Here is a 27,977-nt window from a genome sequence, read left to right as displayed (position 1 = left end):
AACTTTGTCTCGTAGGTGCATTTGCAATTTGTAGTGCAGCGTACAAATAAGGAGAGCTAATTGAAAAAAAAAAATGTAAGAGGACGTCAGAATTGTACAAGCAGGAGTATGCTAATATAGTGACAGTACAAAGTGGTTAACGTTGTAGCGTAAATATTCATTCGTAATCTGCTTCGCAATATCCAATAAAAGTATAATACTTTTGCATGTGTAACTTAAAAGTTTGACGTTCGATTGTCGACGAAGTACGACCGTAACTGTTTTTGCCAATTAGAAAAACGTTTACTCGGAACTATGTTTGATATATTACAAGATACGAACAAAAAATACAGCGGGAGTTGTTTGACTGGTATAATTAACGTGGGAACAAAAACAGCTGATTGTTCAAAGCTAATGAGAAGCTATTTAGCTTCCCCACCATTTCGTTTCCAGAAACGTTCGTGAACATCAGCAAACACGCGTTCTCAGTTCCTCGAAAAGAGGTGATCCAACGTGGTGTAAAGCGCAGAAATCGTGTCTAATGTAATTTAGAACGAGAGAACCTGGTGTTTAGCAGTCAATTAAATTTCAGACAACGAAACTCCCAAAGTTCACAGTCGCGGTTGTTCCATTGTAAACGGTATACTGGGTCACGGTCTTCGGCACGAAGAGTACGATAATTGTTTACTATTAAATACAAGTGATTTCATAGAAGAGAAAAAAAAAAGAACGAACGCGAATATATATTTTTAAATCTAGCTTACGAAACGTGTTTGTAATCGTTTCGTTTATCGTTCTCTGGTGCCCGTAGAAATTGAACAAAACCGTGCAACCTATTTTCTCGAAAAATAATCACTCCGGAGTTGATTGCATATGTGTAATATATATAACATAAGGACCAATTATAATATTAAATGTAAAGATTCCTAATCCATACGAGACTAATTTACATTTGTCTGGGTATCTTTCAACGAAGAAGGATATTTTCTCCAGTAATTAAGTATATTGTAAATTACATCCATCCATCGAAGATCTTGTTTATTCGTCTCGAAATATTAATAAACGTTATGCCCACCGTCATGCCCAATTATAGCAACCTGTTGTTAAACACCAACGATACAAGAAGAATTTACGATACTTGGTCTATGCTCGATTCAATGTTAAAGAAAGTCCATTAACGATACAAGCATTTCCAAATATTCGGACGTCGATGAAACTTTGATCTACGTAACGCGCGCCGAGTCGTTCGATTCTGGAGCCCCGTAGAGAGGCAACCGAACGTGAGAAACACGTAACGCACTATTTATAAATCAACAGTCACGTGACCGCCGCTCTCGCTCGTTGAGCTGTCAGCGCGATGTCAATTACAGAACGCTACACGCCGCCTTAACGAGTGTTTCGTCTCGCTATTCTTGTGAATCGTTCAGGAGTATCTGACCAAGATGGATCTGTTCGTGTCAACTGTTATCCTACTGGCGGTGTTCCTCTTGGTCCGGCGCTTCTTACGGTGGCCCGTGAACCGTTTCGAAGAACTCGGAATCCCTTACGAGCCATCGATTCCGATCCTGGGGAACATGGCGCCGGTGATATTCCGTCGTGTCTTTATCGGGGAGCACGTGCACCGTATGTACAATCGTTTCTCGGACACCAAGTACTTTGGATTCCACTTGATGACCAATCCCGTGCTAGTGATCCGGGATCCCGAGTTGATCGCGTCGATCGCCGTCAAGAACTTCGACAACTTCACCGATCATCTTGATTTCGCGAACAAGGACGCGGACCCTATGATGGGGAAGATGTTGTTCTTCCTGCGCGGCGATCACTGGCGTGAGATGAGGAAGCTTCTGACACCAGCGTTCACCGGTGCCAAGATGAAGATCATGTTCGATCTGATCGTCGATTGCGCGGACAGATTCACTCGAAACATCGCGAACGAGTCCAAGGATGGAAAAGTGTTCGATCTGGAGGACATATTCGGACGATACGGTACAGACGTGATCGCAACGACCAGCTTCGGGATCGCTGTCGACTCGATGAGGAATCCCGATCACAAGTTCTACGTCTACGCCAAACAGACGATAAACATGACGTTCGTTCAGAACTTAAAGTTACTCGCGAGTATGCACTTTAGGACTCTGACGAAGTTACTCGGATTTAAGATACACGGTGACGAGATTCGTCGCTACTTTACAGACGTTATCGCCGAGACGGTTCGAACGAGGAAGGAGAAGGTGGGTAGTAGTGATAAATTCGAATTACGTTACCCTAGCGTCGACACGTCTGTACGTTAACACCGTACAGACTCGGTCGAGCAAGATACTTTGCGCATCTCGAGCGAATTCGATGCGAGTCTCGATACGAATGTTTTACGATGTTTGGAAAACGGGTTAAATAAATCTCCACGTGTACGCTGGGCAGAGCTTTTCGATTTACGCTTCTTAAATAATCGGTGCGTATTACAAATTTCTATTGTATCCGTATCTACCGATAGATACACCGCCCTGCCGATTTCGTCTTGCTAGACACGTGTCTAGCAATCTTATTCGTCGCAGCTCTTTCGATAAGTTTCACTCGCGTTTAAAAGTACTTGGAAAGTTTCGTGTCGGTTATCGGGACGGTAGGAGACCGCGATTATACATATCTTAACGCTGAACTGAGTCAGACTCGTCGATTGGTAGCTCGGAAGTATTAACTTCACAAGTTTCGACACCACGAAGCGATATCAGAAAATCCTCAAAGAAGATCATCAATATCGATATCTTTGCATCTCTGTTTTCCTCGAGCTATTAAAAACCCTTTCGTGTGCCTGTTTCTCTCCTCTCCGATCCCATGAATCTTCGAAATATACGCGAAGGGGCAAATCACCTATGAAATGTTTTCAAAACCAGGGCATCTACCGACCCGACGTGATCCAACTGATGATGGAGTCGAGGGACACCAACGGAAGGGAGCTCACTCTCGAAGAGATGAGGAACCAGGCCTTTGGCTTCTACCAGGCCGGCTACGGTACAGGCTCGACCTTTTTAGCCTTCGTTGCGCACGAAATAGCCATGAATCCGGACGTTCGGAGCAGATTGCGGGCCGAGATCGAGGAGGTCGCTTCGAAGCACCATGGAAAACCCACTTACGACACCATTAAAGAGATGCCGTACCTGAACGCGGTGGTGAACGAAACGAACAGATTGTACCCGGTGTCGACGATTATTGACCGCACGTGCGTGAAGGAGTTCGAGCTACCGCCAGCTACCCCGGATTCGAAACCTGTCGTCCTGAAACCGGGCGACATGGTGATTTTCATGCCGTTTTCCATTCAACGAGACCCCAAGTACTTTCCAGAGCCGCTCAGATTCGATCCTGATCGATTTCTCAGCGGCGAGGTTCCTCAGAACCATTACTTCCCGTTTGGTATTGGACCTAGAGCCTGTATTGGGAACAGGTTCGCCATAATGGAGGTCAAGATCGCGATATTTTACCTTTTATTGCGCTGCGACGTGGAACCCTGCTCGAAGACCCAGCACCCGATAAGGTTCAGCAAGAAGACGTTCGTATTGTCCGCTGATAACGGATTCTGGTTGTCCTTCAAGGCAAGAAAAGAGGCCAGTGCACTGGCCGAGGACAGTGTCGGTGTTGACGAAGTTTAGCGTTAGGACCGGTCAAACTTTGGTTCGTGGCGTTAGATATTTGTCAGGAATTATTTTCGAAGGACAGCTGTTGGAATTACCGTCGTTTCGCTGAGCTAATTGCGCAAGAGATCGAGGGTCCTACCGTGCCGGTTGGAAGAACGTATCGCGAAGCGGATGAAATTATTTTTTTTTGTACAATAATATAAAGAAAATAAACCGCAATGTGAAACGTAAAGAGTGGTTCTTAATTATTTTGAAAATATAAAACTAAAAAGTAACGTATACTTATAATTTAACGTACACGGTTTTACGAAAGAATAATTGACAAAACTTTATTCAACTTTTTAACGTTTATTGGAACATGAAAAGAATAATTATTCCAGATAGATGTGACCGACCCAAAGGTACATTTATGTAATAATACGTAGACACTGCAACGTTCCTGCAGGCTGATAAAAATACATACTCTTTTAATACCATCGATGCGATATGTATTTTCATCGCAGAAGCAAAATCGTATAGAATAGAACGTCGAAGTAAAAATTAAACTTTCGAGAGTAAGAAAAAAAAAAAAAATCCAAACCTCCAATGTATACAGTTTGAAAAGTAAATAATACCCGTCGTCCACTAAAGCGAAACATTTAAACGGTGAACGACATTTAACAAACTCTATTAAAAGTTTTAATAATTCTGGTGAAACTTCTTGCGCTTTTATTGTTGCAAATCTAATTATCGTAACTTTGACAGCTGTGTTTTTGAGCAATTCCCGTGGAAAACACAGCATTGATAATCCATCCAACGATAAATAACTGATTCAGATAATGTTTCGATTATTTCGGGTATAACGACAATACGAATTATAATTGCTCCGATTGTCGCGTCTTCCAGGGTCGTGTGCTCAAGATGGTATACCTTTTCTTTTAACTTTTTGTACGTTTGTTTAAAATACATCGCGAAAAATCTAGTATACATTTATAGCATATTTATAAGTAGGACTGTGCACACTTACGAATTACTTTCTATCTAGCGAAAGAAAAAAAAAGAAACGCCTCGCAAGCAACAACACTTATTCACGGCTGTGTCTAAACAGTTGCTGCAACACTATTTTTCGAGCGGCCGCAAAATCGAGAATTTCTTTTAAAATCAATATTTTCAATAAGATCGAGAATTTTATTCGACTCGGAATTTTTCTTAGAAACGAAAATTTTGGAAAATCTTTCAAGATACTTTCGAATATTGCCAAAGGCTACAACGTAGCCAAGCTTAGTAAAGATCCGAGACATTCCCGTAAAAAGAGTTCGATTTGAATGATTCTAGGATTCAGTGTCGCGCGAGGTGTTAATCCTGATAAAATATCGCCCATTTTCGCCAGTAATCTGTATATACACGTATTTGGTACCATGTGTTAATTTCCCAGCACATGATAAATAAAAAAAATGTGTTTAATTTCCCCATTATTTTCCCATAGAATGACCCTCACTATTTCGGGCTCCTAAACAGTCAAAGCACACTGACGTGATTTCTCAGCACGCGCTGTATTTATTTATAACCCGGACAGCTGGTCGTACGTGCACACACTCGAATACGTGGGACCACATGCTCGTAACGTGCACACGCGTGCAAACTCGAACCGCTCGTATCTCGATAACGAGGCCAAAATAGAGAAGAATTGAAAAATAGGCCAGAGAGACGTTTCTCTGGAAGATGGACGATTCTGCGAACAAGGTTCCCTTCATTGGCGAAAGAAAAGGTTCTTCTTTCCAGTCTAAATCTCCTTCACGTTGGAGACCATGTTCGAGCTGATAAAAGATTGCGCGAATAAATTCGTGGAACTTATCGCGAGCGGTGAAAAGTATGTTCGATTCGATCGACGTGATCGCAACGTTAAACTTCGAGATTGTCGTCGAGGTGATGAAACACCTTGTGAACTTATCAAACGAACGATTGACCTTACGACGAGGAAGAACTTTCAAACTCTGTCGAAGCTGCTAGTAATTAGGGTATTCGGTGAGACGACACTTCGTTACCTCGCGCGTTTCCTAAGACGGTCCAAACGAGGATCGAAGCGGTAGCTACTGATAATCTGTTGTTGGAAATTGTTTTCGTGGACGGTACACGTAATTTAATCAAATGGAAAGTATAAGTAATTTTGTAAACTGATCTTGTATTATTTAAAAGTACACAGTGCGAAACTAGAAATCTATAAAACTCGATTAAAGAAATTCGTTTCGTAAATTTAAACACGTGGAGCCACTTCGTCTGGGCTGGCGAACACGGTATCTAATCGCTGAATTGTCCGAGCTCGAAACATCAGGAAACTTTACAATCTTTGTTTGTCTCGCTATCGTCGAGCGAGGATATTTTTTTCTTTTCATTTTTCCAGTGTTTGCATCGGTTTAAAGTTGAACGAAATTTCCCCGATACAGATATTTTTTAGATTCTTTTCCCTGCTCCCTTTCTCGAGGTTGTCTCGATCTTCGCTTCGAAAAATATACTCCCCTTAGTTTAATGCTCGCGTAGCGAATATCAGGGGAGTAACCTGTCTTCGAGAACAATTTTGTAGCGACATCCAGTTCCAGAGCAACCTCCAACACTTCCAACTATTCGATTCCACACGATACGACCCCCAAGAACCTACGACTAGGTATTCCTCGAACGATTTTTGTCGAGCAAATACTCTTCCTTCCTCCTTTTTGAGCTTGGTCGATTCTTGAAATTTACACGAGCCAAAGAGATACCAAACGGTATAGCATGTCAGTCCGCGAAAACCATAAAAATATAGTTCTCCTCGAAGCTGAAGCTCGAAGTCTTCAAAGTCTCGAATCGAGGGTGTCTTCTACCGTGGAATGTGTTTTGTTCTTTTTGTTTTTTAATTAGTGTAAATCACGAAGAGTTGAATGAAAAAAATATTTTTATTCTTCTCGTATCTTTCGTCGATAGATAAGATTAGCGAAGGAAAAGATTTCGACGAAATTCACTCAGGCTGCACACAAAATTTGGCGTCGATCGAGTAGATCTTCAGATACGATGCAAGCCATTTAAAAAATTGTATTCAGTTTCGAGAAAAATACGTTCAAAGTTTCTCCTATCGCTTCGGTGAAGATAACTATATTTATCTAGACTCGGAGCAACTATATTTAACAACTACTTAGGACAGGATCGCAGAGGGACAAAGTTTTATTTCGACGAAAGATGACTAATATAAACAACGTATATCGACGAGTGCTCGGATCAATGTTTGCTCGTTCAATGTAAGATACAATATCGTTCCGTGATTCGAATTATAATTCTCATTTAACCAGAATTGGATAAGAAGTTGATTATCTTTTATTCGTTCGAGATTTCCGTCCGGTTAAGAATTTTCTGTAATTGTGTCTCGGGCGACTGAAACATTTCGAATCGCGCTCGAACGTCCGTAAAAATCGTCCATCGTGTCTGTTGGTACACAAATAACAACCAGAGTCGTTGTACTATCGCTCTGTATCGTTCGTACAATATTTATACGATAATGAAGAAATTTTCGTTCCGTCGATCTCCGGTGTCTTGCCCAATAAACACCTTCAGACACCGACAATGGAAAAATACAGATACCGTGTGTACACACACGCACACCTACCTATACTACACTCGTTCTCGGCTGGTTACCGCGGGTAATGTTATCAGGACCTACCGAACGATAACAATAAAAACACAACATCGAACCGAGGCATCAAACTTTCAGAAATCTCTTATCGCGGTGATACTCTTTCGAGTCGTTCCTTAGCAATGCCACGCATTGTGGTTTGAATCTCTCGTGAAATCTGTGTACGAATTAAAAATCACGTGATCCACACTCCAGCCAGTCGTACAGCTGTCAGCTTGATTTTAGTTGCGCAACACACGTCGGCGTATCGACAAGTATCTCGTCACGATACGCACCGTGAATATTCATCAAGGAAGTGCACGCTCGAATCTCGATCAACATGGACCCGTTCACGATCATCCTAACGTTTTTGATCGTGTTCCTCGTCATCTATCACTTTCTATGGAAACGAATGGATTACTTCAGGCGGTTGGAAATCGCCCACGAAACGACGATTCCCATCTTGGGCCATTCGATGCCGATCCTGTTCCGACGCATCAGTTTGGCGGATCATCTTCACAACATGTACAATGACTTCTCGGACAGGAAGTATTTCGGGTTCTACAATTTCACCACGCCTATAATTGCGATTCGTGATCTCGAACTGACCACGTCGATGGCCATCAAGAACTTCGATCACTTCACCGATCATCAGAGTTTCATTATCGAGGATCTCGAGCCCATGATGAGAAAGAACCTGCTCAGCCTACGCGGTGACGATTGGAGAGAGATGAGAAGACTCTTGAGTCCGGTGTTCACCGCTGCCAAGATGAAGACAATGTTCAACCTGATCACCGACTACACGGACAGCTTCTCGAGATACGTAGCTGCGGAATCGAAAGGCGGGAAGGTCTACGACTTGAAGGACACGTTCGGTCGTTACACCACCGACGTCTTGGCTACCTCCTGCTTCGGGGTAGCCGTCGACTCGATGAGGAATCCGAACAACGAGTTCTACGTATTCGCCAAACAGTTGATAAACGTCATAACCGGTCAGTCGCTGAAGGTGCAGATGGCTTGGAACTTTCCATTTCTCTTGAAGTTATTCGGCGTGAGATTGTTCAACGAGAAGATGCGTCGCTACTTTACCAGTGTCGTTAACGAGACTGTTAAAAGGAGGAAAGCAAAGGTGGGTAGCGATGTCCGCTTTTTATACCGAGTTCTAGATATTTATCAACGAGTACATTGATTCTTGTCGCTCAAAGGGAGCGGGAATGCGATAGAATTTTTTCCACGGCATACCGAATCGTTCTTGTCATTAGTTCGAGGAACCATCGAATAATGAAAACCTCGAAAGTAGTGTCCCATGCGCACTAACGTGGCAGTTGTTGATGTAAATTGAACATTTTTATATTTCTCCTTGTATCTTCGTTAGAGCATTGCCGATAGATCGGCGAAGTTGTCTCGGCAAAAATAAGTCCAAACACGACCTACATCCGACTATTTTTAATTACACGCGATAAAAAGTTTTCCAAAAATAATTCGGATGCCCTATGAGGAAGTGAAATCAATCAATACTGTCGCAAACGTACGATGAGAATATTCCTTGAATCTACGAATGTTTTAACACTACGAAAATAAACGTCCATGCAACCTACAGTTCACGTACCCTTCTAAACTGCTAGACGCTATTTTCAAACGCGATAGTGTACATTTTAAACTAACTAAATATCAACTAAGTACTATATGCAGTATAGTACATTTAGTACATAGTTGATTGACCGAAACGAGCCGTGATGATCTTTGAACTGTCTCGAAAAACAGGGTATCTACCGGCCGGACATGATCCAACTGCTCTTGGAATCGAGGGGCCTGAATGGTAAAGCACTGACGATCGAGGAAATAACGAACAACGCGTTCATCTTCTTCATGGGTGGGTTCGAGACGACCACCAGGTTCCTCTGTTTCGTCGCTCACGAGCTCGCCGCGAACCCGAAGGTGCAGGCCAGATTGAGAGACGAGATCGAGGAAGTCGCGCGAAAGTACAAGGAGAAGCCCACCTACGAGGCAGTTAGAGACATGCCGTACATGGACGCGGTGCTGAACGAGACCAGCAGAATGTATCCCTCGACACCCTTTCTGGATCGTACCTGCGTGAAAGAGTTCGAGCTACCCCCAGCGACACCCGACTCGAAACCTGTCACGATCGAACCGGGTACATTCGTGTGGTTCCTGCCTTACTCGATCCAACGGGACCCGAAATACTTCCCGGAGCCGTTCAGATTCAATCCAGATCGGTTCCTGCGAGGCACGGTGCCCCAAAACGCTTACATGTCCTTCGGTATAGGGCCGAGGCTCTGCATAGGGAACAGGCTCGCCATCATGGAAGCCAAGATCCTGTTCTTTAACCTTTTGTTGCGCTGCGAGCTGGAGCCCTGCGCACAAACGACGCTACCGATGAGGCTGTGCAAGAAGAATGTGCTCCTAGCCGCTGACAAGGGGTTCTGGTTGAACTTCAAAACACGGAAAACCGGAACCGCGTTGCGCGGTGACGGTGTCGACGATGACGAAATTTAAAACGGGACACCTTTTGTCGAGTAAAGGGTAATGTTGAAATCTTGTACAAAAAGAAGGAAGACAGAACCTTGATCGTTGCGAGAAGGGGAAGCCACCTCGATTACTGCAAGGAAGGAGAGACGACAGCATCGAGATCATTGCAAGGAACGGGAGACCGTAGAACCTCGATTATTGCGAGAAAAGGACCACCATTGATTCCGATGAAACGAAACCCCATTTTAACGCTACTTGTCCCAACACTTATGATCGTTGTCATTAGTTGCTCGCCGTTCGAACTGCCCTCGTTGCTAAGCAACGCGATACAACGAACGAGGAACTCGTACATTAATCGAGGTTCGACTGTCTCGTTTTCAGGGAATGATCGTCGACGTCCGCGCATGCGCTACATTTATTCATTCGATTGGTTCCGTAAGTGTGATGGGTCTTGGGCGTTCTCTTCTAGGTGTAGTTGGAACAAAGTGTAGGATAGAAACAGCTTTGAACAAAATAAAAAGGAATACATTGAGAAGATCGCGCGAAAGGTAGGGAGGCATTTGTTTTGATTAATTTTCTAAATTATCGAGAATATAGTACGCGATATTTGTCGCGTGCGTCACTTTAAACGAAATCGAATATAGAATCTAGCTTCAACGAACACGGCGCACTTACGTGTAAGTAAACATTTCTAAAAAATGTTCGCTCGTAGTGGGTCAGTGAAGAAACAAATGTGTACAAAGTTATAGGAAAATAAAAATCAATTTAGTCGTTATAAAAGTTCTTTCTAATTAATTCGATTCGAATAAATAGCGTAACGATTCTTTGGTGTCTCTGTCTATTCCAACTTCCAATTGACCTTGAACTCCACTGAATTGTAAAAGAGCTGTACGATTCTTCGCCGTAGAAATGTTTATTAACTACGGTTTACTTCGAACCAATATAAACGTCCAAAATGATATGTTGCGATGACGACGCTTTATCTCGGACGATAAATAACGGATTGTGAAACAATTTCATAATATCAAAGCGTAATTGTTTGTTTGATCACATTTGTTGTTGTCAACTTTCATATTTTACACGCGATAAGAAATCACTATCGACCAATCTAGAAAGTTTATACCGTTTTCTTCAATATCGAGAAACGAAGTGATATCGTCGGCTTTGCGGCGATAGTCACGACAGCTTTAGATTTATAATAACGGATCGGTAGTTCTTATTTAAAAGAACGAAAGAATGAATTTATTCTTGACAAATCGATTTCTAAAAAAAAAATTCCTTATTTTAATACACTGCTGCATCGCGACGAGTTACGTACGCGAGATATCTCACAAAATATCGATACATTGTATCCCGATAATTGTTCACTGATCAAAAAGAACGCGATTCCGTTTAAAGAGCGGTACATTTGCATTTGTCAAGTGCACAGCGTTCAACTCTCCACAGTTTTCTCTTTCTCTTACCGAATTCGAGTTACAACTCGTCTCAATTGCGCAAGACTCGGTGTGTTTAGGTCCTCAAACTTGAACTCCAAAATACGTTAAAAATATTTAGCGTATCACTCGTCGAGCGATAACTCGTAGCGTTCGCATCGACGCAATATATTATATCATCTAGTCGGTACATGTACGTCAAAAGCAACGTTAAGATTCGGTACTTCTGTTCGTGTACGTTTAAAAACATTGACTGGAGCGGTGCAATAATGTTTCGAGCACCGATCAAATTTGTCGCTCGTCTCGGTAGATATTCCCCGATCACTTTCCGTGTTTCTTCGCTCATAGTCTTCGATTCGTAACTCGTTCACACGAGTACAGTAATGTACAGTTCGTCCATTGACAAATAATCGAATCCATCTAAACGATAAATAATCGTTACCAAGAACCTTGCAAATCGACATCGACAAAGACGTTGGAACAATGTAAGATTTCGCTCAAGTTTTATTTCCTAATCTACAGCTTCTCTTTTTCGTAGAAGCCTCGTGCGGTAATTTTATCTAACGAAACTTTTATCGAGGTCGTGTATCAGCATCGGGCGTCTCACGATCGCCGCAACTGCTTCGATATTCCGTATTTATAAATAAGCTCTTAATTGCGGGTCGTTCGTTCGTCAACGAGCATCGGAACTCTCGTTGCTGTCGAAGAGAAATTTCCTTGCACCTATGAAATCGGAATGGACCTTTTCACGATTCTACCTATACGATATTGGTCCTCGTAGCGGTGATTCTCTCGATTGGTCACTCGCTACGGAGACGGTTCAACTATTTCAAGGGATTGGGAATCAATCCGATCGTAGGTAACACGGCATCGGTCGTGTTCCATCTTATTTCCATAGCGGAACAATCTCAAAGGTTGTACAATCGCTTCCCAGAGACCAAGTACATCGGTTTCTACAACTTCGTCACGCACGTGACGATGATTCGCGATCCCGAGTCGATCGCGTCTTTTCGCCCGAAAATTACGTTTCCGTAATAGCAACACTTTTCTACCTTTCGAAGCGATAAATTTATCAAGAATATTTTCCTGAAGAAAACGACTCGAGTAAGCCCGGATAATGAAATTTCGTAAACACTTTTGTATAATATTCGGTCGAGACGAGGCGTTGACGGGAAATAATAACATCTCGCGTTGCTTCGGTAGCCAGAAGAGGTCGTACCACCTCCCGGGCGATAATTCTCGACTATCGTTAACCACCGTATCGGCGAACGTGATGAACAACACCCGTAAAAATATAACAAAATTTCAAGTTTGCGCTGAACGATCGATGCATACGTTTCTCGCGGAGGAAACTTTATGTAACAGACTTTTATCAAGGCCGTGTATTACTGTCAAAAGTCACATGGTTAGTCCCACTCCCGCGTTATCGCACAATTTCCCCACCTTGTTACTCGTCATTCATCCGCGAGCTAACAATAAGAATGTCGACTCGTTAGTCTCGTGGAATCGCCCTTTAGTGGATGTCCGTTCTAAACATTATCGAGATAAACATGTTCACCGCAATTCTTATTCTTCTGACGGTGTTCCTCGGTATCCTCCTCCTATGGAAACGAGAGAACCGCTTCGAGAAATTGGGAATCGCTCACGTGTCACCGCTTCCGATCTTAGGTAACATGGCGTCGGTCGTATTTCAACGTACCTCGATGTCCGAGTACCTCGAGGCTACCTACAAACAATTCTCGGACAGAACGTACTGCGGTATTTACAATTTCATCACGCCGGTGATAATGATACGCGATCCAGAATTGATCACGTCGATCGCCATCAAGAACTTCGACTACTTCACCGACCACCGTGGCTTCGTGAACGCGGATCTGGACCCACTGATGGGGAAGAACCTGTTCGCTCTGAAGGGCGACCATTGGCGAGAGATGAGGAAATTGTTGAGCCCGGCGTTCACGTCGGCCAAGTTGAAGGCCATGTTCAATCTGATCATCGAATGCGCGGATACATTCACGGAACACGTCGCGATGGAATCGAAAGCTGGCAAAATTTACAACCTGAAGGACATATTCGGTCGTTACACCACCGACGTGATTGCAACGACCAGCTTCGGGATCTCTGTGAACTCGATGAAGAATCGCGAGAACGAGTTCTTCGTGTTCGCCAAGGAGACGATGAACTTGGGGACCATCGTCTCGCTGAAGATGATGATAGGCATGAACTTCCCGAACCTCTCGAGACTTCTAGGGATACGAATATTCAGCGAGAAGGCTCGTCGTTATTTCACTAACGTCGTCACTGAAACGGTTCAAATGAGGAAGGAAAAGGTACGCACCGATCCCTCTTATTACAGTCGCGTCACGTTTACGATCGTTACGAGATAATCGTTGTACAGGGTATCCCGTTTAAATAGACACCACGAAAAGTATCGAAAAGTCCTCAGAGTTACAATCTTTTCTCTTCAATTGATTCTCCGCCGAGAGACGACCTATCGATTGAAAAGAAAAACGTGGTAGGTGTTTTTTGGATGGACGTTTTCACGATCGTTTCAAAATGAGAGATGTACAATATTTTTTAACGGAGATTATTGGAGAAATATCTATAAAACGATTATCCGCTGGAATTGAAAAAGTTTCGATATCTCTCTGCATCCGATGTTTCGTTGTTCGTATTTATTTTCATTTTGCTAGAATCACAACTGCCTGTCAAAGTATCAAGAGATAAACCTTACTGTCTCTGCATCGATTATTTATGAAACGCATTGGTGAGCGTTTGGTAACTTAAAGTCGCCATTTTAAGCATTTATTATGTCGTAATAAAAAATTACATCGCATTGTTATTAATGTAATAAATGTAAAAAACGAATGCAGTACTCTAACAAGTTCATAGATGTTTCTGTGAATATCTTAAGAAACAGAGATTTTAAACAAAATACTTCGGACAGAGGTTGTGCATATTTTTACGTAGAATAGAATTTCGAAATAATTGTTTTTAATTAATCGTTTACGAGTTACTTCGTCGCGTCGACTTAAATGTGACACCCTGTACGACCGAATCGATAGAGTTAGATTAGATTCCTGATAGGATACAAAGGAGGATTTTTGTATACGGGTTAATACGTAGTTCACGAAGTACGAGTACACGTAAGTCAAATGTAAACGTAGCGATAGGTAGATATTTTAAATGAGACGAGACACGGGCGAACTGTACGTCTGGATACAAATTTTGAACGAAGAACGAAAGTCGAACGAAACCGTGAATTTGAATTGCGGAATGAAATAGTTTACGATGCGCGAATAAAAACATCACTGTCGCGAGTAAATCGTCGTACGTTGGTTTTATTCTACGTCGATCGTTCGAATAAAAGTTACCCGTATCGGGAGCGAGCCATGCTCGAGAACACATTGACAACTCGTACTCGTAAAATCCTCGTGGATCTCGGTCCTACCCCAACCCCGTGAAAATCAAATTCGCGCAAGTGCAAGCTTTCTTTCCAATCTTGGCAATCCTCCAAACGTATCTATGCACCTACGAGAATTCCATACGTAACGTCACTCGTGTCTTTGAACTTGGTCCAAAAACAGGGCATCTACCGTCCAGACATGATCCAGCTGATGATGGAGTCGAGGGACACCAACGGGAGGGAGTTGACGATCGACGAGATGACCAACCAGGCGTTTGTCTTTTTCCTGGCGGGATACGATACATCATCGAACGTGATGTGTTTCATTGCTCACGAGATCGCGGCTAATCCTGACGTGCAGGCAAAATTGCTAGCAGAGATCGAGGACGTCTTCAAGAAGACCAATGGGAAACCCACCTACGAAGCGATCAAAAACATGGCGTACATGGAAGCGGTGTTCAACGAGACCAACAGACTATACCCCGTGGCTGTATTTCTCGATCGCGTGTGCATAAAAGAATTCGAGCTACCTCCGGCTACCCCGGACTCGAAGCCTGTCCTCATGAAACCGGGTGACAATGTGTGGATAGCCCCGATAGGGCTCCATCGCGATCCCAAGTACTTTCCAGAACCGTTGAAATTCGATCCTGACCGATTTCTCAACAACGACATCCCTCAGAACATTTTCGTGCCGTTCGGTTTAGGCCCAAGAGTCTGCATAGGAAACAGGTTCGCTCTGATGGAGGCCAAGATTTTGTTCTTCTATCTTCTGTTGCGTTGTCGCATCGAACCCTGCGCAAAAACCACGCTCCCGATGAAATTCACCAGGAAGACCATCCCCCTTGCTGCCAAGAATGGATTCTGGCTGAACTTCAAACCCAGAGTCTATGGCTCGGAGTCTCGAGCAAACGGTGCGCTTGATAAAACTTCCAACGGAACGTCTTTAATTACATAAAGAGAAACGATTCTGTACGCCAGAGGATGGAATATTGGTTAAAGTACACTCTTTCCGTAAGTTTACACGCGTACATTTTGTTTTGCACTTTTCTGGACCGTGGCCAAAATAAGGCCAACTTTTCGACAAAATGAAAATTAATACCGTACGAAGGAGCTGTACAAGGACGAGGAATGTCGATTCGAGTCATTGTTGTAAATGTTTGTTTTTTCCAATGTTGTGCTTTTTCTGTAAATTTATACGAAAATAGCTTTACGTAATCTCTCAGTTCTACATGCGTAATCGATCACTGTGTTTTATTTTGTTTTCAATCGATTGTAAAAATGAACGGTGAGGACGATTAAAAGAATAATGGAGTTTTCGATTACCAATTGTACGCAGTTTTGTAAATACAAAAAATGATGCAATCTCTCCCCCGGATGTCTGTTCATTTCTTTCATTTTCTCCGTCAATTTTATCGATAAATCTTGACCAATCTATCGACGATATTGTTACGAAAGAGTCGTGTTTACGAAGTAAAGAGAACGATTCCTTTTGTAACATTTTGTGAAAAATGTAAGGCATTTTTATTGCAAGAAGCATCGTTATCGAGAAAATATTATCAAAATAATGCACGTAAACATTCCCTCCGGCACTATCTCCTCTCAACAACGTTAGAGTCTTGTTTAATTGTTACTTATCGATATTATGAAACAACTACAGTGAAAAAATGTGAACGTGTTCTCCGACAACTACTAAGGGCACCGCTATCAATAATGTAATAATTAAGGTAAATGTCTTATTGCTTTTTTTCTTTTGATTAATTTTTTTTAATAATCAAACAAACTGAATATCGTTATTTTTTGCCTACATTATAGTATAGAATATCTTATCGGATGCTATTGTGTTCGACAATGTAAAAAATCACTCTCCAACATTTATCGCAATATTTACTTTCAACAGTTTTATTATACTACGTAATTATCGGATGCAGATAAGTTTCAATCGTAATAAAACAATTTAAAAAAAAAAAAAGAAAAACGAGAATATGTCAATGCGACATTTGTCTTCGACACTGTTATTAAAGGTAGCATTTGTTCAAATTATATCGTAAAGAGTGCAATCTCTGAGTGTATGCACAGGTCTGTATGCATTTTCGTGCAAAAAGTAGTTGCAGAACGACGAGGAACAGCCAGAAGTTGCACGTGTAGCCAACTTCGCTTATCGCGTTGCACAAAAGTGTGCAAGTATTGGGATCCGTTCCGGAGTATCGAAAGTTCGAGGCACTTGTCATTTCGTAATCATCGTGATAGTTGACAGGCCGTATCGCGAGTATAAAACTGCAACGAGATTTCAAAATTTCTTTAAATCGCTGTTGGATTCTCCTCACCGGACGACGTTTCATCCGGTGCGTCGTACAGAGGCAAGTTTACGTAACAGCCACTTGTCAAGTGTGTATATAAATGTCAGCGATCTCATGACGTTCACTCTTACACGTTGACATCACTGTCGCCCACACGATTTTAGTTGCGCATCAGTTATGCGCGAATTGACACCAAGAGTGTTGAGTCACCAACCTCGTGAATCATCGTGTAGTAGGTGTTCCTTCAAAACTTGACCGAAATGGACTCGTTTGCGATCCTAATTCCCGTAACAGTGTTTCTTTCCGGTTATCATCTACGTAGATTACTTACGTATCTCTCTACGAAAAGATAGATAGCGGTACATTCTACTAAGGGGTAAATAGCTTTCTCGTTATTAAGAAAAGAACTTCTTCGAAAATTTATTTTAAAAACAGTGCACACACGAATCGATTTGATTTTTTGTGTACAAAGGGGACTCGTCGACTTCTAGATTCATTCTTTTAGATATCGTCCCCTTGTGAGTATTTCCAAATGGAACCGAGGAAAGTCACATTATCATTTGGTTTTTAATATTCCTGATTTATCAGGTGTGTCTTCCGTGGTTGATGATTTTAGTTTCGTGGCTAAAGTAGAAATTAACGATGGTCTTAAAGAAATAAAGGGTAATTAGCTGGCGTGTAAGGTGAATGAACATTGGAAGGGTGTCAAGAGTGTTGCTTACAACTTCTGAAAGAAGTAATTTAGCTTCATCGTTCGTGCTGCTTTGGAGAAGGGTGAAAGGAACCCGTGCGAAGCCTGCAAATTAATGGTATGCTTTCATCCATACCAGGAATCTAATATCCTTCAAAGGGGCTGCTTATCGTCGTTACTTATGAAGTGGTTCGTTACGAAGTATGAAGCCACGAAGATGCCACGTGTGAAACATCGTTCGCTACAATTAAACTTTAAGAGGCTGTAGTATTGCTAAAAATACGATACCGAAGTATTGTATATCCCTGGATATACAACACCTTATAATCTTATGGAAAACTTTCGAAGCTTACACGAATTCAATCATATGGAAAGTGTTCTCGTTGGTACGTTCCATGAGTGCGTGCACGAGAACTGGAAACCGTGGATGTGGACCCCGTTTTCGGGGCAACTCTATACTATTGGAGTCTGTGCAAATGTGAACTCTTTTACGATAGTTTTAGTTGAGTCATTTTGGTAATTATCATTATACAATCAAAATAAATTATAGAAACGTTATTCCATCTTATTTTTAATTACACCCTTCCTATATTTTGACACTCGAAGATTAATCTCGTAGACACATTTCGAGGTTATGGGACATAGTCATTTTCGTAGAAAAATCTATTTTCCGTTACGATGTCTATTTCGAAAAATGGAGTTTGTTTCTTTGAGGTATCGAAGCGGCCCTTTCCATTTGTTCAAGCTTCGAAACGTCATTCAATCGACGAGGAATCCATTTATCCATCTTCTTCACTTTGCCCAATGTTTGCCAATTGACCAACGACCGTGGAATAACTAGCATGTATTCCACGTGGTTCATTTCCAAGAATATCGATCAGACTTTCATCGTTTACAATTAATATATTTCTCGATCTATGTTGCAAGTTGTCTTGTACGTTTCAACTTCCATGATTATTAATATTTTTTAACGACGATAAAACATTCACCGAGTAATAGACCGTGTCAATTACAAACGAGTGCTATCATTAATTTTTTAGCAACGTAAGGTTAAAGAAAGGTCGATTTTAAACATTCCGAGGCTCTACCGCTCGAAATGACAAACCGAGCACATTTTTTAAAATCTAACATTAACTACTTTCCACTTCGATACAGTGGGTCGTAATAGACAGTGAAATATTGTTTGGTTGATGGTATTATACTGTAAAATTCAGGCAGCAAAGAAACATTTCATATGCATCATGCTAATATATGGAATATTTCAACATATTATAGGTTATGTCTATATGAATTCAAAATTGATGATGTTCTTGTAACGTATCGTGCCGAGAGTGACACCTCATGTATACGTAAACGGCTCGTGAAATTATTGATTCTTTCTGTTACAATAAGGTGTACCGTGCGAGAAAGAATAAGAATTAAAAAATATGGAAAGACGTTTCGAATTTTTAATCGTTATTTTTTTTAAATCACTATGAACCATTGTAGTAAAATATCTCGTATTTGACCTAGTCGACCTGCTGTTACTGCAATATTATTGCCACGTGTAAAAGTCTGCCAACAAATCATATTAGACGTGATTTAAGCGAGCATTACTTACATCGATACTTCGTTTCTATGTATTATGTAGCACGTAACAACGTAATGGTATGAAACAGTTTAACTAGCTAAATGGGTAGCAACTACGCTATTTCAATTAAGCTTAAACATCGACTAAGGTCCCATCGTAAATACATCTTATCAGTCATCCGAGATTAACTATTCTACGCGAAATCAGACACTTTTACGAGTAACGTATTCGGCTTTCTTGGATATCTTGGAGCTTCTAGCGATATTTAAACGTATCACAAAATATGAATTTTTGATAGTTCCGATTTCAGATATAAAAAGAAAAAAAGAAAAATTCGAGCCAGTTCGCAAGAAAATTGTAATTCTCGAACGATCGATCCGAATATCGTCCTGTGGATAAGCTCGACGAGCTTCTGTGGTGAACCACCTGCGCGAGCCAGCTCTGCGGTAAACCCAGGGTCACCCGGTGTGTTGGAATCACGTTACAGGCGTACGAGGAGTCGTTTGAATCGGGCACGCCGATGAATTGCGCACCTGCTCTTCCAGTTAATAGTTTTACGAGATCTGCTATTCACCTCGCTGAATTCACAGTTTCGCGCGCGCCCGGTTCCCGTAGGGTTTAACGGGCAACACTCGAGCAGCTATTTCGCGGGGACCGTGACCCGAAAAATCAGGAAGATGTGTCGCACGTAACTGCCGAATCATCGAGACAGGAGTGTTTGACGACTCGTCGAATTCCGTTCGTTTCGCGTCTTTTGAAACTCGTTCGCTTCGCGGCTCGCGACCATTGAATTATTCATATCGTTCGACCTGGATAATTCATCGCGAATCTTCCTCGTGCCTGAACACGTTCGATCGGCGCGGTGTTTTTTAACGGGGTATGGATGCCACGAAACTCGAAGAAGAAACGTGCACGGTTACGTAACACGTGTGCGGATTGTCGGAGAGAATATTCAATAGCGCGTATATCGAACGTTTTCATTGGCTTCGCGATACACCGATAATATTGAACGGTACTGTCTCCCCGTGAAAAGAAGGCTAACGATTGATCGCGTACCTCTCCGGTTCACTTGTTCCACTATCGTTGTACGAATCGTCGCCAGCGATCGAGGATAGAAACGACGATCGACAGAGCTTAATAGGAATTTTGGAAAAGAATATTCATCCGCTCGTCCGTGAATTTTCTTTGGCTTCGAAACGGACAGCGATATTGTACTGTACCGTCCGTACGCGAGAAGAAGGCTAACGAGTGTTTACATCTGCGCTCTGATCAATTAACTGTCCCACCATCACGTGCACTGTCGTCATCGTTCGAGAATAGTAACGAAGATCAACAGCGAGATTTTTGAAAAGACTGGCCAACTGCTCGTCCGTAAATTTTTTTTGGTTTCGCAAAGGACGATTGTATTAAATAGTACTGTCTGCCTGTGAGAAGAAAGCCAACGAGAGGTTAGGTTTATTCTCACTCCAGTATAGTAGTTTCACTAGCATTATGCGCATTTTCGCAGAAGCCAGTTTGATCGAATATAAAATGTTTTTAGTTTTATCTAAGTTTTTAGTTTTATCCACGATGAAGTAGCAACTAACTAATAGTAACTAACGGATAATATAAAAGTAGATTTTGTATCAAGGAGTTATTGCAATAACTGCAAATTTTACGAAATATACATGATATTTATTCCAAAAAATACGGACAGAGGATACAGGAAGTGAATTACTTTTTAAATGTATTTTTGTTTATATTTTCCTTTTCCGGGAGTTTGTTCGCAAAAATTACGGATATCCGGTACGCTTCGCATTATCGATTTCCGATTAAATAAATTACCGAATTCGATGAAAGCGTACTAGGCAATCTGAGATTCGTACACAGGAAACGTCATTCAAAGGAGAAAACTCTCTAAAGGATAGTCAAATTCAGAATCGAATTTGTAGTCGTATTAACACGATAAATTCTATGTAGCAGTGTAAATTGAATAAATCGATCGACGTAGAATTTACCTATGGGAAATTTTATATATTATAAATTCTAAGTTATTAAAACACGATTTCTTCCTACTTGTGCAAACTATTGGAAAAGAAGGTACAATAATGTATATTTTCTTTGGTACACCGCAAATGTACACCATAAGTGACTGTAAGTAACTCGAGAACATCCACGACAAACAACATTCAATTATTTACGTTCATATTCACGGAATTTGTTCAAAGAAAGAACTTTATCGCGTTGAAGTTCAAAGGAAACGTTTGCCGTAATTAAATTAAGTTGTTCGTTACGTAAGAACGACGAAGTGGCTTACTTGAGAATATTACAAAACAGTTTCAGCTGGTTATTTTATGAGAGGAATTTCTTACAAAAGAAATTCCCTCCGCCTGCACTGAAACTCATAATGATCAGTAATAAATCCCCTCGGAGGGTTGTAATATAATGTACAATATCGCTTGTAGCTATTCAAATAACTTTGCGCAACAATTGACGCAACATTTGAGTTCTTAATACGAAACGCGATTATTAATTTCTATTTTTAACGTTTCAAAATGTGTAAAGCTACGTGTAATAATATTTCCATTAACCATGAAACAACAAATTTGCTTCTTTCATCAAATGTAATTTAAATTATTTAGATATTGCTTGGAGTCCGTAGATGCTAAAATTATGCAATATTGAAATGTTATACAGTCAATGGTCTTCGATAATTAAAAGAGACTTTTAATACCTTTTAATAACGTCGAATTATTCTATAAACGATCCAAGTATTCTGTGAATATTCTATCGTTCCAATACCTGTGTCTCGTCCAATGTTTTTCATTATAAAAAAACAATTTTTACCAAAAATTTCTTCCTACAAAATCTCGATCTCCTTTCCACTCTCCAACCTCTAGTTTTGTAACTTGAAGGGTATCTGTGCTACGATTCGATGAACTTCGAGATTCAACGAACCTACTTTCAAAATTGCACGAAATTTTCAACGTTCGTAGCGTCGAACTAATACAAACTTTAAAACCTGTACTTTGCAACATCAGTTCGCCGCCATTCAACGGCTGAACCACGCTCTTCGTGTAATCTGCCGCGGCACTTGGGGAGTGAAAGCATGTAAACTTGTCGAGTTCTCCAACTTGAAACTGCTCCAAAGTTTTCAGTAGCCTCTGCTTCTACAGAGTACGATAAAGAAAATTTGCGTTGTTTCCTCGTTATTAAACGACACGTCCATCGATACACTCCACGACTAACGATCTTCCGCGTCGATTTTCACCCTCAAAGGGTTCTCCAGATGTATATTAGCCTCTCTTGAGTTGCTCGCGATGGGATACATAATGCAGAAACTCCTATTAAGACCACAAATCTCTTTAAGAAAGAAGGTTATTTGTAAACGCGCCATTTTCGAACGAGAGTCTCCATTAATTTCAAATCGATCCGCTGAGAATCTCCGTCGGTGAAGTTTTTAAAGTTGGAAAGAAATTGGACCATAATTTTTCAAGAAAGATCTCTTTACCTATATTGGATATCGGCGAAACTCCGATAGCTTTGGAAGCAATACGTAAAGTACTTTTCAATTAATTAGTAAAACTTAGCGAAAGAGTCGGTTGCGAGCAATTTAATCGTTACAGTTCGACGAAGGTTCTCAAGAGAGAAGATTCAGGGAAATTCGATATAAGCTGTTCCACTTTATTTACAAGCAAGAATTACTTCAACCTCGTTAGAGTTTAATGAAGGTCTTCGTAAGACAAGATTCCCGTTGAATCAAAATTTGAAACGAGTCGTCCTGTATCTCAATTTATAAATAAATGTACCCTTTACCATAGAGTCCGACGAAACACCAAAAAAAGGGATGGATACTTGGAAATTCGAGATTAATTTTACTTGCTTCTCCAAGCAAGAAATAAATTGTTCGAAGCGTAACCAAAATTAAGATATCGAGTTACAAGTATAAATCGTATAAAAATACAGCGCGATATTTGGAGAAACAATAAAATATTTCTTTCCATCTTGCACAATGTACGACATATCCTATCCAACGATAACAATAAAGATGACCCTTTGGAAAGTTAATGACAAAGAAATAATGACAGAGAATAAACAAGAAAAATTATCGACACTCTGTGAACTTTGATTACGAGGATATCAATGTATAGACGAATATTTGATGTAACGCTTGTTTGAAATTTAATGCAATTTTTCTTTTCATCGTTTTATTCTTCGATAAAACTTCTTCGACCAAACGCAATGGTCGCTCGTGTATTAATTATACCGATAATTTTAATTTGTTGCTTCACCGCAGTATCTTTTCATTCTACGGTACGAGAGGATTGCATCTGGATACTGATATTATTGTACGTTCTCAAGGGATAATTTTCCAGACCGATAAATATCTAGCATTTTATCGAAGGTCAACGAAACCTGATGCGTTTCAAAGAATTAAGATCTTAACTTTTCCTTTAAACAAATTTTGCAGATACTTTTAGTACTGTAATTTATAGCCGATTGAATATCGTTTAAAACACTTTTACTCCAGATCGTATGTATAAGAGAATGTATAAAAAAATTGTGATAAAAATTACGCGGAACAATCTGTAGACATTTGGTGTTACACGTGTTCAGTTTATTGACAAATGGATCGAATTTTTCAGAAGTAATTTTCCACGCTGCCTCAAAGACCGAGTTCTGTACAGGGCGATGCTGGCAAACACGATGACGTATGGCTGTTTTCTAAGTGACGATAGAAAAACCGATGGCGGAAAGTAGCGCACGACTTAATGCGATTCATCTTGGCGGGAATGCACCCATCATTTGTAAACCGTAAGCTTCGTTTCACGTAAAAATGGAGTTCATGGCTGACACGGTTCACGGTTAGGGGTGTGACCTTGATGGATAATATTTTTTTCGACCGACTTTCTGTGTTACGTATCGTTGCGCGATGTTGGAACGCGATTCCGATTTGAAATTATGAAATTTTCGAGAATCTTTTACAAGAAAACAGGTGAGGTTGTAAATTCAAAATTTAACGTACATATATATGAACGATTCAAGTGGCTGTGAGAAATGTTTGCGCGTGTAAATTTTGTAGCAAATAAACGAACCATTTAACCGTAGCAAAAATGAAGTCGGTATTTTCGTTAGATTCTGAGAAAACAATTTCTAATATTTTATTTAGCGCACCCATGCATAAATATGTCCGCAAAGTTTCGCATTTATATCTCTCGTTTCCTTTGAAAAGAATTTTTGAAAATTCCACGATATTTAGAGCTCGAAACCAACGCGACCCGTTAAAGGTGTCCGCGTAACAATGTGCAACTGCATCCTGGGTGCATCGGGGAAATAAATAGTGTTATTGTGTGTCAGGCCACATGTCTGCATTCGACTTTATCCCCGGACATATTTTTCCATTCGCGACCGAGGAAGAGATATACTAACCAGTCCCAGGTGCACTCACTGTGCATAATAAACAGTCACAAGGTAATCTCGCATCGCGTCAACGTCCCGTATAAAAGTCTTCTTGCCACGTACGTATGAAATCTCTCTGCCCCTTGCCCGCTCTCTATCATCGTGACGTAACAGATGGGGGCCCCCAAAGGGAACCCCCGACACATTTCTATTGTTTGCACATCCCGTGAGTATTTTTCGTTGGTTATTGCAAATCCTTGGAATAACTATTCGCAACCGTGACACGAGTTCCTCGATTCGAAACTAACGAAGATTTATCTCGAGACTATTTATTTATTTATTTACGGGAATTAGAAATAGTGGTAGAAGATGGTTGTAAACGTCGTAAATTTATTCGGTCTTACGTATCGGCGGGAAGATCGAAGAATTATTATTTATTATTTTTTCAAAGAATTATTGGGATTATTATTTACGAGAATTCGACATAATAGTGGACGGTTGTAAACATTGTAAATTGACTTGGTCTTACGTACCGGTGAATAAACAGAGGAATGTTGTTTGTAGTTCCTAAACCGATTAGAGAAGGATCAGGTGTTTATTTGTTCGACGTTTCGACCACGTTGGTTACAGTCTTCTTCAAAAATACATTTTTTAAAATATAAGATTCTTCGCAATGAAATACGTGTAAGTGGAAAATAAAAATATGTGAAATAGAAATATTTTCTGCTGTTGCGACAACGAAGGGTAAAGATACGTGTGAAAATGTTTTAGATGAGAAAAATTAATTACAAAATTAGATAATACAAACAGAACTTACAAGATTTGAATTGCGCTGTGATTTTAAAGACGATCACGATGATTTTAAGACGCGTGAATCATAAATTAAATAATTTTTCTTCCTGCGAGAAGGAAACGTATAAAACCAAAATGATACGTAGATTTGATATTATAGAATTTGCCTAAATATAATTGTATTGAAACTTAAATTAAGTTTCTAAGTCGATTTTCATCGAATTTGAAAGCCAAATAGTTGAAATCAGCTAAATGGGACAGGACTATCGAAATATCGATAGACATAACTATTTATAATGCGATAGACATCGATGGTATTATCCAAAATACCAGTGATCCAATTACAAGGAAATGCTGGAAACAAAGATACAGAGAGGCAAATTTAAACGAAATTGATGTTGCAAGGTAGCCTTCTGGACAAGAATTTAAATAGTCGCGACATCGCGAAGACAAAATAAAGATTTACCGTTAGATGAAACGTTAGCCGTATCATTTGTAAAAATAATAAATAGTGGCGTGCCAAAACGTAAAACATGGTTGGTTCCGAATGAAACCAGAACTTGCTGAGAAAAATGATCGCGAGTTCCGAGAACGATTCACGAATACTCTATATAAGCTTCAAAAGATAAAATACGACGAAACTGGCACAAACAATTGCTTGCATTTCTATTGTACATAGGTCGATACAAGTTTCACCGCACCTTTGACTAACTGAAGAGACTACTAACGATCAGAGTAAGATGTTACGGAGTTAACGTATTTGTCAACATCGAGTTCCACACCAAACTACGTAATACAATTAATTTTGCTACCGAGATTTATCATTCTGTCTCCCTCAGACACATCTGGAATCTTATGCAATCAGTGCATATCAGTGCAGTCTTATAAAAGTTTTATCAAATTTGTACGCACTTGTAAACAAATCTGTATATACTCTCTTATAAAAGTAATATAAAAACTATAGAAAATATGTACTGCGACAGGTCCTAAAGAATACCTCTGTCTTCTCGTCCATAAATTGTGGCTTCGAGATAGCAACCCTGTTAGTCATTAGCTCGCGCGATTCGAAATCCCGAACAATAGCGAAATAAGCTTTTATCCGTGTAACTGGAGAACTTACTGTTTATCGATACTTGTCGATGGGAAATTTCACGGAGTGTTTACAATCCCCGTGTCTGAAAATGATGATCCGGTGACCCATAATGCGAACCTGTTGCAAACACTTCGGACCAGCATTGTTCTCGTTCCAAAAATAACAAGCTTGATTCGTGCAACGTTCTCCTTCAATTTCCAGAGTGCCAGCAGCAGTAACAATGGTGCCGGTGGCATCAATCTGGGACCAATGGTCGGAGGTCGGAGGCCACCCTCCCAGCAATCTTTTCACTCGTCGAAGAACAACCATTCCCATCACTCTCGACAGCAGACCACCTCTGCACCACCTTCCACGCCACGGAATGCCTGCCAGTTACCCGAAATAGCGGCTCGCTGTATACGTAAGTATATTTCCCTACTCTCTGGTAATCATACCCCATAAGTTTAAGTCGATTCGTTGCCTCGACCACCCCACGATACCCGTATCGTGTACACAGTGTTTCGAAAATAGGCAACGATTTAGGACTCTACTCGCTGCGTGGATCAAATTGTCAGGAACGAACGTGTCGTTGTATTTTACGGTGAAAAAAATATTTACATTGTTTTATCATCGTACGATCACTTGTTGACTGGACGCCTGCGAACTGAACGGTGCAATGTAATATTTAATTTTTGTTTTTAGATATTCAAATTGTATTTGAATGGTGTTCGAATACACGATATTATTCAAGTATTTAATTTTCATTGGAATACCGAACCGAGTAGAGTTCAATTGGACAAATATTGCGAATGAGATAATTTATTAGAAACTGCAATAGGTAGGTTGATTTGAAACGTGGAATATAAAGATTCTAAAAACGGTAAAGATAACAAGAATTCGTCAGAAGATTTGTAGGGAATAGGAAAATCAAAATGATAAGATTATATGTAATCGTAATATCGCTATTACGTACGAGTTGATTAGCTCGTATATCCACGGCAATGTTTTGAATTTGTCGTTCGGTATTGCTCTAGCTTGTTTTGTACTCGATATGAGTACATCCTTCGTCGCGCGATAGTGACCGATTCGGCCAATAATGATTATGTGCGCGAGTAGAAGTGTCGTCGATACGCATCGACCGATCAAGTTGCCTAGCCAACGAGTCATCTCTGCACGGTACACGTGTACTAAAACCCACTTTTTCCACTTACGAACACTGTTCACGACGAATGTAAAAACACTTCATTGAGCAGCACTGTTCTAGCTCGACGAATCTTTGAAAAATAACAATACATTCCTGTGTGAATCTTTTTCCTAAAATGTAACTTCGAAGACAAATTCTTTGTGTATATACAAACACCTCTAACGAGGTAGAACGTGTAAAGTGTAACGACAAAATATTTTCAAAAATATTGGGGACGTCGAAAAGTGTTACTGGACAAAGTTAAAGCGTTTTGGTAATTCTATGATAATAGTTACTCGAGTTCAGTCAAGATTGTAATCGATAATAGCGTACGTTGTACGAAATGTAAGACTTGACCAGCATTGTTCCTCTATGTTGTCAACAAGAAGTATTTGTACCTAGGAAAACAGTCGTTGGCAGAGCCATGTTATTCCTACTTA

General features: G+C 40.6%; 5 protein-coding genes across 6 annotated transcripts in view; 4 read left to right on the top strand and 1 right to left on the bottom strand.

Annotated features, from left to right (window-relative positions):
• Nucleotides 1-27,977, bottom strand: part of LOC143152849 (dynein axonemal heavy chain 1) — a 133,942-nt gene that overhangs the window by 65,487 nt on the left and 40,478 nt on the right. The gene's annotated exons all lie outside the window — the stretch shown is intronic.
• LOC143152858 (uncharacterized) overlaps nt 1-27,977 on the top strand; it is a 45,869-nt gene that overhangs the window by 12,765 nt on the left and 5,127 nt on the right. For both annotated transcript variants that reach the window (XR_012993658.1, XM_076323424.1), the window contains exon 2: nt 26,577-26,775. Coding sequence is in view for 1 of the 2 variants with exons in the window: in XM_076323424.1 (XP_076179539.1) it covers nt 26,577-26,775 (199 nt within the window). In the remaining variant the exon portion in view is untranslated. The remainder of the gene's footprint in view (nt 1-26,576; nt 26,776-27,977) is intronic.
• LOC143152854 (cytochrome P450 9e2-like) lies at nt 1,353-3,837 on the top strand. Its single transcript, XM_076323421.1, has 2 exons — nt 1,353-2,210; nt 2,868-3,837. Exons 1-2 carry the CDS (start codon nt 1,422-1,424, stop codon nt 3,618-3,620), a joined length of 1,542 nt encoding a protein of 513 aa, XP_076179536.1. The 5' UTR covers nt 1,353-1,421; the 3' UTR covers nt 3,621-3,837.
• On the top strand, nt 7,500-9,744 carry LOC143152856 (cytochrome P450 9e2-like). Its single transcript, XM_076323422.1, has 2 exons — nt 7,500-8,353; nt 8,989-9,744. Exons 1-2 carry the CDS (start codon nt 7,565-7,567, stop codon nt 9,739-9,741), a joined length of 1,542 nt encoding a protein of 513 aa, XP_076179537.1. The 5' UTR covers nt 7,500-7,564; the 3' UTR covers nt 9,742-9,744.
• LOC143152853 (cytochrome P450 9e2-like) lies at nt 12,631-15,928 on the top strand. The gene is made up of 2 exons (XM_076323420.1): nt 12,631-13,477; nt 14,735-15,928. The coding sequence occupies exons 1-2, from the start codon at nt 12,668-12,670 to the stop codon at nt 15,506-15,508; spliced, it is 1,584 nt and encodes a 527-aa protein (XP_076179535.1). The 5' UTR covers nt 12,631-12,667; the 3' UTR covers nt 15,509-15,928.

Source organism: Ptiloglossa arizonensis, chromosome 11 (genome assembly GCF_051014685.1).
Source record: "Ptiloglossa arizonensis isolate GNS036 chromosome 11, iyPtiAriz1_principal, whole genome shotgun sequence".
Lineage (NCBI taxonomy): Eukaryota > Metazoa > Arthropoda > Insecta > Hymenoptera > Colletidae > Ptiloglossa > Ptiloglossa arizonensis.
The sequence above is the reverse complement of the archived record's forward strand: the minus strand, read 5'-3'. Positions and strand labels throughout refer to the sequence as shown.

Coding starts and splice junctions, on each gene's coding strand:
- LOC143152856 (XM_076323422.1), top strand. CDS start 7,565: ATGGACCCGTTCACGATCATCCTAACGTTTTTGATCGTGTTCCTCGTC. Junction 8,354..8,988: donor TTAAAAGGAGGAAAGCAAAG/GTGGGTAGCGAT, acceptor CTCGAAAAACAG/GGTATCTACCGGCCGGACAT.
- LOC143152854 (XM_076323421.1), top strand. CDS start 1,422: ATGGATCTGTTCGTGTCAACTGTTATCCTACTGGCGGTGTTCCTCTTG. Junction 2,211..2,867: donor TTCGAACGAGGAAGGAGAAG/GTGGGTAGTAGT, acceptor TTTCAAAACCAG/GGCATCTACCGACCCGACGT.
- LOC143152853 (XM_076323420.1), top strand. CDS start 12,668: ATGTCCGTTCTAAACATTATCGAGATAAACATGTTCACCGCAATTCTT. Junction 13,478..14,734: donor TTCAAATGAGGAAGGAAAAG/GTACGCACCGAT, acceptor GTCCAAAAACAG/GGCATCTACCGTCCAGACAT.